This window comes from Mustela erminea, chromosome 12 (genome assembly GCF_009829155.1).
Source record: "Mustela erminea isolate mMusErm1 chromosome 12, mMusErm1.Pri, whole genome shotgun sequence".
In the NCBI taxonomy this organism is placed as follows: Eukaryota; Metazoa; Chordata; class Mammalia; order Carnivora; family Mustelidae; genus Mustela; species Mustela erminea.
Window position 1 is genome coordinate 79,742,609 of NC_045625.1, and position 17,629 is coordinate 79,760,237.

General features: G+C 44.0%; 1 protein-coding gene across 1 annotated transcript in view; it reads right to left on the reverse strand.

Moving 5' to 3' along the window:
* The window catches only part of TMC1 (transmembrane channel like 1), a 382,443-nt gene that overhangs the window by 45,637 nt on the left and 319,177 nt on the right, over positions 1 to 17,629 (reverse strand). Inside the window, exons 13-14 of the mRNA XM_032306873.1 lie at positions 17,133 to 17,239; positions 14,246 to 14,344 (exon numbers count right to left, since the gene is read on the reverse strand). Of these exons, the coding sequence (XP_032162764.1) occupies positions 14,246 to 14,344; positions 17,133 to 17,239 (206 nt within the window). The remainder of the gene's footprint in view (positions 1 to 14,245; positions 14,345 to 17,132; positions 17,240 to 17,629) is intronic.

Genomic DNA, 17,629 nt, shown 5'->3' on the forward strand with positions numbered 1-17,629 from the left:
TCAGACCGGGGAAGCCCATGGGCTAATCTCGTGACCCAAAGAAGAAACCACATAGAGAGGGATTGGCCAACTACCCAAGACCCAGCAGTCATCCCAGGAGAATAATCACTGGAGGATCCCCCTCAAGCAGTTCAATGACATCTTCTTGTTTCACATGCATCTAGTTAAAAACTCGGCTTCCTCTCAGCTATTGTAAATCCAGTCTCCTCCACCCGTCCCGAACCTTCAGGCTGGCCTTCCTGTCCCAGAGCAACAATAAGAGAGCCTAGTTAGGATAGGCACTTGCCTCTTGTCCGTTTTAAAGATATCCTAAAGTATTTATTTTTTTTGCCCATGAGGACAACACACATCATTTTCTAAACTCCTCTGTTTTCCCCTGCAAATGACCCTTACTTCATTTCCTTGCTGTTATCCCCATGCTTGGTGACAAGGCAATAACATCAATCAATACATTTCGTTGAACGTTTAGCATTTGCCAAACACGGTCCCTCAGCTCACAGGATCCCTACCAGAACCCTCTGAGGTTGCTCCTGTTAGGGGCAATGAGTCTTCCTCCACTCTTGGTGCTGCCTTCCGTGAGGGCAAGACCCCTCAATGTAACACTCTCAGCTTCTCCCCACTTTCTCATGCTGTCCCCTCACGCTAATCTGACAGCAGAGCATGGAGGAAGAAATGAGGATGATGCAGGCCACCTCTCTTCTCTATCCTGCGACAGCACACGCTATGCCCTACCCCTGGAGGGAGCATTCCTTCCTGGGCTGGGGCTGCTGTGTAGGAAGTTCTGGCTGTGAAGTGCACGTGCCCACAGAAAGATGCCGCATTTTTTCATATCAGCTTTAACAATAATACAGACAACATGTCGACCTCCATCTGTCTAATGCTTTGTCTTATTTCTGATCAGCTCACAACCTGGTTAAACAAGGTAGTGGGTGTTATCTACCATGATTCCCCCACCCAGCAAAGACTCAACAGCCCTATTCCTACTTTGCACATAAAGAAACGGATCTTTAGAGAAGTTAAGTGCATGCTCACATAGCCGGCAAGTGACAGTCTGAACTTGAACTGGGTTTGTCTGATTCAAATCCATGTTCTTTATAACTCTACAAGCTCTACTGCTTCTCCTATGCTTTGCTTTTCACCCTTTATATCATGCTAGCACCATTCCTTCCCAGTGAAACAAAGACACAAAAAACCCTCTCAACCCAGTGCGGTCTTTTGACCTACGCCCCTGGATTAATCCATGGTGGTACCAGGACCTCTTGAGAAGGACCTGAACACCCCTTCTGAAGATTCCAAAAGGCCTCACCTCCACATACTTAAACATTACAACCAGATGTCACGTTCTAGTGTATAATGGCAGCACCGGGATTGAGAGACACCTCCAACACAACAGGAAAGGAGAAAGTAGATAGACAACAAGCATCTGGTGAACTTGTTAGGTTAGCACAATAGCTACTGAGCCAGACGGCTCATCTGGTATGTGTACCACTCAATGCTTGGCACTTCATAAATATTAGATGGCAACCCAAAGGGATAAGGTTCGTTTTGGGGGGGGGGAATCCTGATGATTTCACAAAGGTTTCTTCAGTTTGCCTACAACTCCATGTGCCATCAAGCGTGTAAATAAAAGAGGCACTACTGAGAATACAACTTTAAAAAAGCTTTATCCAATTCATCTTAGTAGCCTACTGAAGGGTGACTTGAAACAGCCCTCCCCTTACAGCCCATGGGCCCCCCACACTCCACACATCTTTCCCTTTCCCTTAAAACTCCCAACAGCAGACATCTGGAAGTGACTAAAATAGCAATGACTCCTAGCCTAGCCAAAGTTCTATTCAGTTTCCATGTCAGCGCACACGGCTTTCCCTGTGGGAGCACCCTCCCCCCACCAAAATCTGTGACAGAAAAGCCATAGTCAGAGCCAAGTTTCAAATGAGCACGAAACATTCCCATCCAACCCTGGGTTCCATGCTTGCACATTGTCTATTAAGAGTCTCGTTTCTGTCTAAGTGCTGTAGCTGGTCTTCCTTCACAGTCACCAACACGTTTCCCCCAGAAAGAGACTGTTGTGATGATGTTGCTAGGAATCGACTCGTGTATTTGTTTGGCTAAATAACTTTTTATTGAGAATTGACTATTTGCCAAACATGATGCGTAGAGGGAGTGAGATCCCGGATGGCTGAGGCGCCTGCAAAACATCCTCTTCATGACTATCTGTCACCTGAAATTATATTAGAACTCCACCCCTTTGGCATCTCTCATGATGGCAAATAGGTCGTCACTGAGAAACACGACATTCCATCCCCAGGATGGTAAATGAGTTTCAGCACCCTTAGCAACTCTTTTCAGTTTGTAGTAACTGCCAGACCACGGTTTTGGGTGGGTGGGGGACCTTGAAATCAAAACTGGTGGGAGGAAAAGAAGGTGTAATTTCTGACCATGCCTGCTGAGGGCATATGAAGGGAGAGGGCACCACACCGTGGCCTCCGTTCCTACCCTTCTCTTTACCATTACCAGTCATTTATATCTTAGCATTAAAGAAAGTTGCAAGTCTAGATGTAAGATAGGACGTGACATCACTTAATATCTCATAAAGCAGACAGAAGTTAGGAGTGAGAAGGCTAAAAAAACCCCCACCACAAACCTCAGCTAACTTCACAAGGACAGCAGCCAGTCCGGCACCTACGTGTACGCGCTGAGATCCTGCCCGTGACCGCCTTCTTTCCTTCCGCCCAGACTCCCCAAGCTTCCACCCCAAGCTTTGCTCACCTCCCTTTGCCTTTCTTTTTCACTGCAACCCAGATCTGAGAGTGTGAAACTGACACTCGATGGCTCTGAGCTGGGGGCATGTAGATTACAGAGAGGAAGCTAGGCGGAATCTTTGCAGAACTTCTGGTTTTCAATACTTGGAATTAACTACTTGTCTACAGACTGCAGCCCTGAACTCCCACCCTCAAAAAGCTGTGAAGTAGACAGTTGCTTCTAGTGCCCATCCTTAGATCAGCACCCTCGTCTCTTGGCCGCCTTCCCGGGGAACTCACATTGTTGGTGCCCTGTTCCCCTTTCTGGCTTGTGGATACCATGCCCTCTCTGCCAGGGCTCCCTCTTCTCTCTTGTCCCTCCAAGAAATGGACATTTTCATGACTTAAGTGCCCATGAATAGGCATTTAAGGAAAGAAATGCTTATTAAACATCTACCGCATGCCAGGGATTGTGCAAGTGCTTTACACACACAACTTTATTTACTTTTTAATACCAACCAGCTAGTTAGGTGTTAATACTACTATTTTACACATGACAGTTAGGAAGATCAGAGTGGTTATCTTACCAAAGTGGTACTGGGAATTACCTTACAGGTTAAGCAGCAGGATTCAGACTGAGGTCTGTCTAAATCCCATGACGGAGTTCTTCTCATTATGTGACACTGCATTTTAAACTGTGTGGGCTTCCATAAAAAGCATTTCCATTTGTCCTTTCTGTGCCATGGTCCACAACGGACACTAATGTTGGGAATTCTAGCTAATATGCCCAGGGCCCGATACATATCTTATTTCACTTGGCTATCCCACAGAAACCCTGAACTCAAGAAGCGCTCCCAAGCCTCCTCCTTCTTCCTCTCTCAGGGCATAACACCAAACCTATCTGTCATCTCAGTCAGTAACCTGGGTATTTCGTTATCTTCCCACCTTCACCTGTAAGTCGCCTGCAGTTACTAGCTGAATCCTGTAGTTTTTGTCTCACGATCCTATGTGACTCTGATCCCTTCTCTGTACACCACAGCCATTCACAGACCTCTCGTCCTCCATCTGATACCAAATCCAACCAAGTCCATCTCATATTCACACAGAACCTTCTGAAGGGAAAACGACCACATTTCCAGCCTATCTGACAACTTGCTGTGCTCTCCACTGCCTAGAGAATAAAAGTCTGACTGCTCCACAAGATGAATGAAACTGTCCTCCTTGAGGACACCCACCTTTAAAATGCCAAACACCAGCTAAACCCCAGCTTTGCTGAATTACTCATGGGTATTGAGTGTATGACACCGTTTCCTGCCTCCGTGCCTTGGTGCATGCAGGTTCCTCTGCCTGGAATGCTGTTCCCGGCAATTCTCCCCATTTCAGAATCCAGCTTATTCCTATTCTTCCTTTAAAACCAGTTCAAACTACCTCTGTAAATCCTTTACTGACCCCTCGACCAGAGCTCCTTGTTACTGGGAAATGGTTATTTCCTTCAGGTGCACAGAGCTCCACCTCATGAAATACTCCCCAGGCCCCCACTATCCCTCTACTCACTGCCCCCAGGAAAGGCAGAGGGACTTCTCAGATCCATACTTTTGGAATGAATTAGCTATCGTTGCCTAACCCAAATATAACTTTCTTCCTGTAGGAAATAAGCTTTCCCAGGATAAGATGGCCCAATTTGGAGTCCCATATTGGCAGGCCCATTTGGCTAAGACTCTCAGATTAGTTCTCCCATTTGGCCCCCACTAGTAATGAATGTGAAATTTTGGTGCCCATCTGCCTCCCCTTTCAAACAAATTATTCATAATTCAAATGGAAAACAGAGTTACAGCTTTACTGGGTCCTCTCAGGTCTCCAGTAAACTGAACTCCAGTAAAGTGTCACACAGAACCCTCCCTCCTTGGTGCCTCCATGTGCCTAGGACACATATCTGTTAGCTTGATTGTCCCATCATATGGCAGTTGTTTGTTTGCACATCCAATTAAACCAAAAGGTCCTTGTGGGCAGGGAAAAAATATTAGCTATCTTTGCATTCCTAGCATCTCACACTCAATTTATGTTTGTGGAATGACTGAATGAACAGAAAAATTGCTTCTGGTGGTCATTAGCAATCCTCAGTGAGATTAAGCTCTTTCAAATTATCATCTAAACCACCTTTTTCCTGTTTTTCTTCTTCCTGCTACCCATTTTAATAAAAGAGAGTAAATCATTCAAGACAGTAACATGATAATAACAATCTTATGTTGGGATTTAATGAATCAAAACACCAAGATAGTGTCTGAGAAACACTAATGCTGCCAAAACTCCTTAATTTTTTTCTACTAATTGCCTAAAAGTCTTAGAAAATAAGAAATTCTCAGTAGTATAAAATGAGCTTCTACATATAGGTTATTCCCAAATGGGAAAAACAGTCTTTTGTTTCATAAGGTGGAGATTAAAAGCATTGTATTATGGGGTTTTGTTGTTTAATTGACTGCAGGTCTTCTACATCTGTCTACTAGTTCTGTAAAGTAATGAAAAATGAAGCATCATAAATTCATATATGTGAAGGGATGTACCTGGTTATATGGATATAGCCCGTACTGGGAATTACCTTACCTCATTTTATCTATTTTTAAAGGAATTTTTGAAGAAATTAAAATACAAAAAAAAAAGTGGAAAAAATAAACTATTTGAAAAAAAAATGAAGTTCAGAAAATTTCAATTCTACATGAACAGCATATATTTTCTTTCAAACATTTGAGATCAATGAATGTAATTAATTTCAAGTACAGTGTATAAGCACTCTACTGGAGGTCCATGATGCTGGAATGTGGGACAGAGTTTTTACTGAATTGTTTTCAAGTGTTTGCAACTTTAAATAATCTATTGTCACAGAAGACATATCAGAGTCAAAATCTGGTGCCATTTGTTTGTTGGGATATGGTGTAATTTAATAGACTGTGAAGTTCTAATCTGACTTGATGGCTCAGCCTTTAATCTATTAGGTTGGCAGCTAATATTTACATATCAGCAAATTCCTACCAGGCAAACTGAGCTCTTCCAAAAAAGTCTTAGTCTCTCCTCTTTCTGATATTGATCGACATGGGATGCTCTCACATATCGACAGACTCTTCCTTGATGTCCTCACATCCAATTTCCTCCTCTCTGTTCCATTGACCTTTTTAAGTTCCAAGTTTGATATTGTCGCTACGCACCCACCACTCAGCTGAATTCCTTTCACCTGCTCTGAGAAAAAAAGAGTCAGGGCCCAGATTCCAGAGGGCCCCCTATGTCTTGATACCACTGTAAGGCCATCCACCCCGATGGCCCTTTATCTAGTTTCAATAACCTCCAGTCAGTGCCTTGAGTAGGTCAACCTTCTCCCATGACAGGTCCTCTGACTTGCTGGGCTCGTTTTCTAGAATGCCTCTCCTCTCTCTCAAATTGGGAGCTGAGACTGATTCCTCAGAGCTGAACTCAAACCCTACATTCTCAGAAGAATTTCTGCTCTCCTTCCCTCCCTCTGAGGCTGCACACCAGGTCTCTCTGCTACACGTTCTCTTGATACTGTTTACCTTTCTTCTGTGGTACTTGGCACAGTCCTGGTGACATTTATTTTTGTGGCTATTTGATTGCTCTGCTAGACTTTCAGTGTCGGAGGGCAGAGAACCTTGTTGGGTTTTGCTCACCTTTGCTTGGCGCCTGCCACACTGCCTGGCATCTGACAAACGCAGAGTGAGTGTTCACTAAATTAATGAACGGAAGACTTGGTTCTGTGATCGCATCCAAAGAAGGGATGCTGTTTTTGTGTTGCTAGTGTGACATCGGGATCATAGGCACCCTAAAGTTTGGCAAAAAGAAAAAAGGTCTGCTTTGGTTTGGCCAGGTGCAGCTTGAGGGAGACGGTGAAAACCGGAAGTGGTGGCTGAATTAAAGAAAGCATGGATGGACATGAAAACCCTAAGGGACCAGTGTCACTAGTCTACAGAATAAAAGGACACCAAGAAAGCTAAAAGCAGACCCAGGGATCTCTTCTGCCACAAGCTATCGACTTGTAGGAGTAGCAGAGTAAGAGGCCTATGAGAGCGGAATTTGAGATGCTGCTTCTCTTAATCAGACCTAACAAGCCTATTACACCAGAGATACCTGTACCGGACATTGAGGAAGTAAAGCAAATATGGGAACCAAGGATTAAGAGCCTTTGGCTGCCACCAGTCCCAGCACCACATGCCTGAGCAGCACCCACCCTGTTCAGTGAAGTCTTCTAGGGAGTCTCACTACAGATACAGAGAAGATCCTTACCCCTTCCAATCACAGGATCTCTATTCCAGGCAAGAGCCATATGTCTGGGTAGGACTTGGTAATCTACAGGCTTAGCTTTGTCCCCAAGAGGCTTAGCAGTCTGGCTTGGGGTCATACTTTTGCTGTAACCCAAAGTTTGTTTATCGGGGCACCTGGGTGGTTCAGTGGGTTAAAGCCTCTGCCTTCAGCTCAGGTCATGATCCTAGGGTCCTGGGATCGAGCCCCACATTGGGCTCTCTGCTCCGCGGAGAGCTTGCTTCCTCCTCTCTCTCTGCCTGCCTCTCTGCCTACTGGTGATCTCTGTCAAATAAATAAATAAAATCTTTAAAAAAAAAAAAAGATTTTTTTATCATCTAGCGTCAGTCTCCGCCAAGCTGGCCCTAAGTGAGGCTGAGACAATGCTGGAAACAAAGAGGTCATGCTGGTGATTGGAAGCTTGCTGAAACAAAGTCAGAGCAGCACAGCACACCAGTAACAGTTCTGATCTAAAGTAGAGAAACCAAGTCACATTTTCAGAGCCTGGCAATACACAGGTGTGCTGCTCAGAGAGCATTCAGGATGCGGCCTCTAGATGCCACCAGTCTGGATCAAGCAGTTGGAACACAATGTGCTGGTCCTGAGACCACATCCTCCCAGGTGGCCCCTGATCCAGAATGATGAGAAATACTGGAGCCAGTGATATGGGGTTTCTCCAATGGACATACTTTGCTTGGAGATTCACCATTTGACTGGCCAAGCCCTTTTCCAGAACCGTACTGCAGACTGAAATCCTCTCCCTTCACAGGAATGAGGCTAGCTTTGCCAACTGGAGACTCTTCCCACCTACTTGTGCTCCCTTCTCCCCACTCTTGTTGGTAGATATTTTCCCCCAAAACATATCCTGTAGCTAATATTGTCTTGATGTCCATTTCTTAGGAAACCCAAAATGAAGGGTATTTGCCCCTTCAAAGAAGTACTCTGTGCACTGAGGGTGGTAATATAAATTGGTGTAGTCACTACAGAAAATGGTAGGGAGGGTCCTCAAATAATTAAAAATAAAAATACCATATGGTCCAGTAATTCCACAGATGGGTATTTTTCTGAAGAAAATGAAAAAGTAACTTGAAAATATATTTGTACCCCCATGTCACTGCGGCATTATTTATAATAGCCAAGATATGGAAGCAATCTAAGTGTCTGTCAATGGATGAATGGATAAAAAAAAAAAGTGGGCTGTGTGTGGGTGGGTGTGTGTGTGGGGGGGTGTATAATGCAATATTATTCAGCCATAAAAAGGAAGGAAATCTGGTAGCAGTATGGACGGACCCTGGGCATTATGCTAAGTAAAATAAGTCAGACAGAGAAAGACAAAGAATGTGTAATCTCACTTGTACGTAGACTCTTAAAAAAAAAAAAAAAAAGGGAAAGAAAAAGAAAAAAGAAAAGAACAAGCTCATAGATACGGAGAACAGACTAGTGGTTGCCAGAGGCAGAAGGTGGGGGATGGGCACAATGAGTGAAGGAAGTAATAAGGTACAGCTTTCCAGCTATAAAATAAACAAGTCATGGGGATGCAATGCAATGTAGAACATGGAGACTACAGTTACTAATTCTGTATTGCATATTTGAAAACTGCTAAGACAGTAAATCTTAAAAGTTCTCATCACAAGAAGAGTTCTGTAGCTGTGTATGTTGACAGATGTTAACCAGTCTTATTGTGGAGATCATTTCATGATATATAGAAATATTGGATCATTATGCTGTACACCTGAAACTAATATAATGCTGTAGGTCAATTACACCTCTGTAAAAAAGGGGGGTACTCCCTGAAAATAAAGATGCATTTGAACGACTGAGATATCCCTTAAAAAAGATGTTATTCCATATGTATATCACAAAAAATATCTCTTCTAAATGTGGCCAGTACAATATGAGATGAAGGAACTTCAGAGAACTGACATATGTCTGCGAGGAGACACTGTCGCTCTGGAAGATTATTATTTAGAAGAACAGTTGCTGCCGACAAAATCAGGAAGGAAGCTGCTGTTTGAAAACATTCGGAATGTCTGCGACAGTTTCCTCTGAGGACAGACTTCAAGGACGATATATGGCGCAAGTGAGCAGGGCAGAAAGAATCAGCTTGGGGTGTGTTAGAAGTAAACCTTCAACGTGACATTAAAATCAGCCCCATTTTACCTTGAATTTCAGTACCTCCTTTAATTACCTGTGCTGTGTTTGGCAAACTGACCAACCTCTCTGAGTCCAAATTCCCTCAACTATAAAAAGATTGTGGGGCTCCTGGATGGCTCAATTGGTTAAGCCTCTGCCTTTGGCTCACTCAGGTCATGATCCCGGGGTCCTGGGATGGAGCCCCGCATTGGCCTTCCTGCTCAGTGGGGAGCCTGCTTCTCCCTCTCCCTTTGCTCCTCCCCCAGCTTGCGTGCACACTCTCCCTCTCTGTCAAATAAATAAAATCTTTAAAATAATTTAAAAAATAAAAAGATTATTTTTTTAAAAGATTTTATTTATTTATTTGAGAGAGAGAAAGAAGGTGAGGATGTGTGGGAACACAGCGGGAGGGATAAGCAGAGCCTGCGCTGAGTGTGGAGCCCAACGCAGGGCCCATTCTGGGACCCCAAGATCATGACTTCAGCAGAAATCAAGAGCCGGATGTGCAACCAACTGAGCCACCCAGGCACCCCTATAAGAAGATTATTGATCTTCATGAGGCGCCTGGGTGGCTCAGTGGGTTAAAGCCTCTGCCTTCGGCTCAGGTCATGATCCCAGGGTCCTGGGATTGAGGCCCGCATTGGGCTGGCTCTCTGCTCAGCAGGGAGCCTGCTTCCTCCTCTCTCTGCCTGCCTCTCTGCCCACTTGAGATCTCTGTGAAATAAATAAATAAAATCTTAAAAAAAAAAAAAAACTAAACAGCCTATAGGATGTTTAAAAAAAAAATTATTGATCTTCATTCGGAAGGGCTGCTATGAAGATGAAATTTAATGTATGTGCTCACTTAACACGATAGGCGTTAACTGTCCTCTTCTGTCCCTTCTAGGGCTTCCTCCCGCCAACATCTATGCTGACCGGCAGGAAAGGGGAGGCAAAGTTCACTCACCATTTATCCACACGCAATGTACAAGATGTTCACAAGCTGGAAAACTGAGTGCATTTCCCTTTATTCACGACTCAAATCTTTACCCAAATGATCTCACCGTCTGATGTCAGCTCAAGCTGCTTCCAAATACCACCTCAGCTCCTCCCTCTCGCTCACAAGAACATCAAAACCATAGCCTTTTTTTCCTTATCATTCATACGTCATTTTGTGTCTCCAAGTATTTGCCAACGAAGACATCCTCTTCTTCTGACCTGAACTTGTTCTTCCAATTCTACTACTTCAAATAATACCATCTCTGCCAATTCAGTTCACAGCACACATACTAGACAATCGCCCTATTTACTATTTTAATGAACTATGTTTTCCTCCAGATTAGTAAGCCCCATCAGGAGGTACTCAAAAACAGGATCAAAAATACGGTGCTTGGTAGACCGTGACTTTGAGCGGCCATACGACTGGCTAACCTAGCCAATATCAAACGCCATTTGTCTACTATTAATTAAAGGGAATTTTGATGAGTTATGACATGTGGGTTTTTTTTTTAAGATTTTATTTATCCATTTGAGAGCGAGAGAAAGAGCAAGCACAAGTTGGTGCAGAGGGAGAAGCAGACTCCCCACTGAGCAGGGAGCCCAATGCAGGGCTCGATCCCAAGACCCTGGGATCATGACCTGAGCTGAAGGCAGACGCTTAACGGACTGAGCCACCCAGGTGCCCCAAGTTGTGACATGTATTTACAAATGACAGAGCACTGAGCTCCAGAGAGATACTTTGGGGGCTGTGGGAGCTGTCCAGAGAGAAGTCCCGAGTCTCCAAGAGGAGACTCCACCTCCCAGCCTCCACCTCAAATGTTTTCGGACACTTCACATCATATAAGTTCCTCTGCCACAAGAGGTCATGCTTGCATCTCTTTCACAGTGTTCTATAACTCCTTTTCTGCTTCTCTTCACCTACATCTAGATAGCATTGCTTAGCTGAGCCAGTATGTTAACCTTCTTGGATGCAACAAACCAACCCATGGTTTAATTAGACTGTTCGGGCACTTGTTAGCTCTGCCCCAGGCCTGAAACATGTCTTTTCCCCTGGCATCTCTGGCTCTCCGGAAGTGCAGAATTCTGTTTTTAGGGAGCTCAAGGATACCCAGTAAATGATTTCTTCCATGATGCCACAAGAGAATTCTGTGCTGTCCGGTTAGATCATCTTACAATACAGGGTGGGCACCTCTATGAGGTCATTGTTCAGAGGACCAAGTAAAGACCTTGGGCAAGAGTAAATACTGAACCTACCATCATTCTACTTGAGAAGCTAATTTGTAAATTGTGTGTTTATTATGAAAGGTGAAGACTGGATCTGTTTCAACTCCCTCTCCCCACTGAGATAGCTATGACACTGAAGGGAGTCGGTCTGTGTTCTGGAAAGTCAGTGAGAATGCTGTTGGAAATCAATGCAACACAATTATTGATAGAATACTAGGCATAGAAAGAATACTAGATTAGGAGCCACTCGATAGCTAGAAGACCCTGAACATGCTTCTGGGACTCAAAATTTCCCTCATTTTATAATGTGAAACATGGGATGGAAGAACTCTAAAAGCAATCCTATGTCTAAAAATCTCTTATGTTATGATACAGGCCAAATAATTGAGTGGTTACAGTATGCAAAAAAATTAAGAAATGCTATAAAATGAATAATACCACTTTGATGACTTTATTTTTTTTTCCTGACCATTTATATTCTCTTGTTGCTTTACAACTGTTTTTAGGCAGGCCTGGAATTATGAAGGGAAATGAGTATCCCAGACTACTCCAGCTCCTGTGCCTTCCTCTACCTACCTGCAAGTAGTTCACCAAACTGAACATGAGCGAGCTCTCAAAAGCAGTAATAAAAATCCTGGTGAGCCCATTTATTGCCCAAGCCCTCTCTCCTGGCCTCCTCCTGTATCTACCTGTTAGGGCCTCCTGTATCTACCTGTTAGGGCCTCTGGTTTGCCCCTAGAGCCACCTTCCTCTTTGCTTTCCTCAGCTGACTAATATCTCTCAAATCCCTAATGGACTTTGCCCCCCAACTTTTTTATTTCGGTTAGTTGACAAATTTCTAAGTGCTTAAACCTCATGAAATAAATATTTACAAATAAATAAATAAAACTTTTGTCCATCCTTTCAGTTCTTCTTTTCTCTAGTTAGACTCAAACATCAGAAAATGCCAATGATATTATTAGTTCTTGTTCTTATTAACCAGACTGGAAGTTTATTACCTTGCGAATAAGAAGCGAATGAGATGTAAAAGCAGTTTCAGGTGAGCGTTGGTAAAAAATTATTTGAAATTTAGAGAGAGGGGAGGGAGGGAAAGAGAGAGATGTATGGGGGGTAACAGAAAGGAGAAATAAATGATAAGTAAAATCTAACTCAGAGGTCATATCCTTCACAAATCCTAGACCTTTGCAGGCAAAATTAACAGCCCCTAACTCAGGGCTCCCCTGTGTCCTTTTCTTTTTGTCTATTTTGCTAACGTACCATATAACATGTGGCATTCTAGTTGACTATCTTCTACCATCATGAGTGTCTTGAGGTCAAGAATCATGTCACCTGTATCTTTGTAAAACCAGTGCGTGTTTACATTCAATAAACTAATGTTGAATTTAAATGAAAAGTGAACTATCAGGGATGACTGGAGATTCCAAGAGCCACAAAGATGGGGCTGACATCATGCCTTCTGCTCATTCTCTAGCTTGCCTGGCTTAGTCAGAGACCGGGAACCTTCCCTGAAGTTTACATTTTCTGGAATTGTTCACATAAATTAATTTCTATGGCTCTTATCTCAAGGCTCTACAAATCCTCCCCTTACTCAGTATTGTCAGTCAATAAGATTCATGAAGCCTCTGTTGGCTGAGTATCATATAAGAGCTTCAAAGAACGTGTAACGGGTATGATCCCGTCTTTAGGAAGCTCAGAATTTAGGGGGCTTGAGGGTAGAATTCAAAACATCTGTGAAATAAACCTATCAATACTATGGCCATGAAGAGTGTTTATTAGTTTTTCTCTTCTTCTTTTATTCCCCAGGCTTCATAAAATCTTATTCTCATTTGCGACTCTGCAAAAATTCCTTGAATTATCAATTCCCCAATTCCCACCTTGCTACTTTCTTATCCCCTACACTTTCAAACATCTCTGATCTGGTTGCTATTTTGAAAGAGAATGTGTGGAACTGAGGAGCTGCCACAGACTTGAATCAGACTCCGAAGTAATTTTTCAATGGGCAAAAATGAGTCTCTGCCGTAACAATAATCCCCACCCAGGGCAGCTCAAAGAGTACTACTATCCTTGTACTACAATCAGGTAATGCTCATACGGGTACCACAAGCGAGGGTACTCATTCTAGTATCATTTAGAAGTTAGAATCCAGTACTATTTAGTATTTAATATCTAGCTTTATTTCTTGAATAATTACTGAATAGTACTAACTATTCAGTAACACTAAATTGATTTGTTTAGGAAACAAAGAGGTTAATACAAAATGTTAAAGCTCTAATTCCCTAAGAGTCCTACAAGATTTTTCAAAAGGCACATTTGCAAACTCTCCCTTTGTTCTTTTTCCAAAGCCAGAGATAAAGGTATTTGTTTCAAGACTCTGATCTTTGAGTTCACCTTCGTTCAGTCTATATTCCCATTTAATCATGTTATCATATTCTTTTTTTTTTTATTTTAAAGATTTTTATTTATCTATTTGATAGACAGAGAGAGATCACAAGTAGGCAGAGAGGCAGGGGGAAGCAGGCTCCCCGCTGAGCAGAGAGCCCGATGTGGGGCTCGATCCCAGGACCCTGAGATCATGACCTGAGCCGAAGGCAGAGGCTTAAACCACTGAGCCACCCAGGTGTCCCAAATCATGTTATCATATTCTTAAGCCAATCCTTTCTCTCTCTCCCAGCCCTCACTCCCTGCCTTCCTACCTCCCTGTCCTTTCCTTCCATCCTTTCCTGCTTTTTAGTTTGTTTGTTTGTTTTAGCAGGGGCAGGGACATACCTCTCTAGACGTTCAACCAGGCCAGAAGAGGCGGCCATGGGGTTTCAGAGAGTTAGCAAAAATCCACCCTCCCACCACCACAGCTGTGTGCAGACACTTACGTTGAAGTCGTACAACACACCAAAGTTAGCCGCAGATGCCTCTTCAGCTCTGGGAACTGTCTTCCTAGGTAAACTGCCATATGGCAAACCCCAGAGGTACTATACAGAGAAGCAAAGAAGGCAGTTAATAATTGGAAACAAAGTCTGAGCCACACATGTGATCACAAATGGTTTTGTTTAAAAGCACTTCTTACACATTTTCATGGCGACTCTGTGGGTCTCCACGTGGGGTCCCCTTTTCTGGGAATCGACTACTAAATCCAGAGTGAAGAACAAAGGCAGTGCTAAGAGCTCTGCATGCTGAGCTCAGTGGACCACCAGCAGTTGGCCAACCACATTGCCCAGAGGCTTGCTGAGAAGCCCCACTACCCACCACCCCCGCCAAACTGGTCTTTCTTAAGGGGAGGCCTGGAGAGGAGAACAGAGGCCTCTGGGGAAACTAGAGTGTTCAAAACAACAACAACACAACAACAACAAAAAACACATACTACCCACATCTTCCTATGGGGCTACTTCCTAGGGGTGGAGGGGGAGGGAGATTCTGTCCTTCATGTTAAGGAAGAGAGACTCAAGGGAATCGCTCATCAGTTTAAGGGTGTCAAACAGGAGGAAAGACTGCACCCTCATTATATTTGCTTTACCACTAATTCAGGTTTACTGCCCTCATCTGATGGTACCAGACTCAAAGAGGAGTTATTAGAGTTATTAGAGGCAGAGCCAACAGGGGAGAGAGCAAGAACAGGGCTCCAGCAGGTGTCTTGGTGAGAACTGGAGAAAGCAGCCCTCTAGCCGTGGGGCAGATGCCACTTCTTGTGTGACATGAAAACTTTCCTTCCCCTGGGCTGGAGGTGGAGGCTGAATGTGGCTGGAAGCCTGGGTGCCAAGCCTGCCTGCGCAAGGGCTGGAAATCAACCCCTCCTCCTACCCTCCGCACAAGAGGCACGGGTTTCATGGAAGCTTCTAGGCTTCCTAGGATTGAGCGGAGCAGAAGGTGGGCCCTGTCCATGCTGTCTCACCCCGAAGTCGGGGGCCGCAAAGGACAAAGAAGATTAAGGTCTCAGGCTTGCCCAGCGACACAGGAACTTTGGGCAAAAGGGCATCTGCCTAGAAGGTATGCTGAACCAGGCTGGTGGGAGCAAGCAGAGGCAAAATGGAGCTTTGAGCTCTGGGAAAGCGACCAGCCTTGGCCTCTGGTGTTGCTGCAAAGCTAGCACGTCCTCCTTTGTTCTTTTGCTGGAGCTGGGAACCATTGCCTGGAAAACAGGATCCCTCTCAGCACCTTACACAAACCTCTAAGACAGCATCCAAAAGACAATACGCTTCTTCGGTCTAGGACTATATCCCATCGGACACAGACTGGCTCCCTGCCCTCTCTCTCAGGCATTCTGTAATCTCCTAGAGGTGGAGCACACCAGCCACAACCTTCCATTTCCATGGCGGCTGTGCGGTGTAGGGGAATGAGCAAGCGTGGCTCACAGAACTTCAGAGACCCTGAGTCTGACACTACGGGGCGTCATGATAGCCAGTGAAGGAGTTTCAGGGTTCCTTAGAGAGGTGGCCAGAAAGAAAGCTGGTGTTAATTTGAAGGTGATGACATGCATTCTGCCTCACTGTCTGAAGTTTTCACTTGAGAGATGAACTCTACAGGACTTCTGATCTGCGTCCACGGTCTCCTAGCCCTAGAACCTTCTGAATTACTTCAGGGATTCTAAAACTAATGGATTAGGTTGCAAAATCTTGGGACGAAGGGTGCAATCATGGTACTACACCCAGAACAGCATTAAAAAAAAAAACCTCACTCTGGGATACGAGTTAAGCCCAATAAGCAATGTGTGACTCTGTTTCCACAGTTGTAAATGGGGAAAGAAAACTCTTCTATAGTCTACATTGTGAATTTGTTGTGAGGCTCAGGAAATAAAAGAAGTGAAAGTGGTTTTGCGCTGTTAAAAGCTAAAACTTGTCATGAATGTTAGGAATTATACCCGTGGGGAGGCCTGATACAGAAACTGGCCCTGATTCAAAACCGTGAGGATAACAAGTCCCTCAAAACACTTAGTTTTGGCTGTGGGCAATGCTGTTCTGAACAAACTGGCTTTGAAATAATGGTACCTGAAAAGACCCTTTGTAGCTTGAGTAAAGCCTAACCTGCCTTTTGTACAAGTAAGCATCCAGTGGTCAGAGTCCTTTAACTTCTTATGGATAAAGGCTCCAACCGCAGTCTTGCTTCTTGGCCTTAGTTGATGGACTCTTCCCACCACCCCTCATGCCCCCTTTTAACTCAGGGCTTTGCCTTCTTCTTCAGTCTGGAAGCACCATCTGTTTTCCTCTCCTCCCTGCCCTTGATCCTAAAAGACCCCTACCCTACTGTGTATGCGTACATGTGCGTGGGTTGGGAGGGGGGAGGGCTGGTTTATCTCATTTTACATCCGGAAAAAAATTGCTCACTTTGTGTTTCTTCAGATATAAAAGCTAAATGTCCTGAGTTGCACTAAGATGTTTTTCAAAGCAAACTTGGCAAAATAAATACAATTCACAAGGTGTGAAAGCCTTCCTTTTGAGCAATTAACATTTGAGCACAGAGACCATCTTGGGAATCTGATAGAAACCATGAGCCATTCCACATAAAAATGTACGTTTAAACATTCACATGGCATTTTACGTATGATTTCAGGAGGCTCATCTACCCTCTGGAGCAAGGATTAGGATCTTTGGCCCATGGGTACCATTTTGAAGATGAACCTTGTTGCAATCACTAGGACTTCAAGAGCGGGTATCGGCCAGTTAATAGTGCTATTCTTCAAAAGAGAGAAGAAATTTTCTAGGACGGTGATCACATTTTAGCTTTTTATTTTTTTTTTTTTGGGTAGATGGAAAGTCCAATTCTTACCTCTGGCAACATGATGAGGCTGAACGTCAGGATGAAGAGAACCATGTTTACCCCATACATCCATCTCAAGAAGAGGAAGTATGAGGCCACGGAGGAGCCAAACTGACCTGTCAAAGAGAACATGAAAAGGCTGGAAGGCAGGACAGCACCAAGCAAAACAAAAGCCTTGTCTTGGTGCTTTCAAAAATTAATCTGCTCATCACAACACACTGGCCCTTTCCACATTGACGGTCTTCAGCAGTCTGTTTCTATCCAGGAAAAGAAAATGTTAATGGTAATGGAAGTGCTCCCTGCTAGGTAGATACAGTTGCATAGAATGACTGTGACCTACACCTTCAGAGCCCACCCAGGGGACAGCAGCCTGGGGCTTAGCAGCTAGGATTGCTAGTTGAAGAGCCCATTTTATTCCCAGAGGTAATAAGTGAATATTGTTAAGTGAGTGAATACCTTAAAGTGATTACAAGACCTGCCAGTAGTTAGCAACCGTTATTGTTATA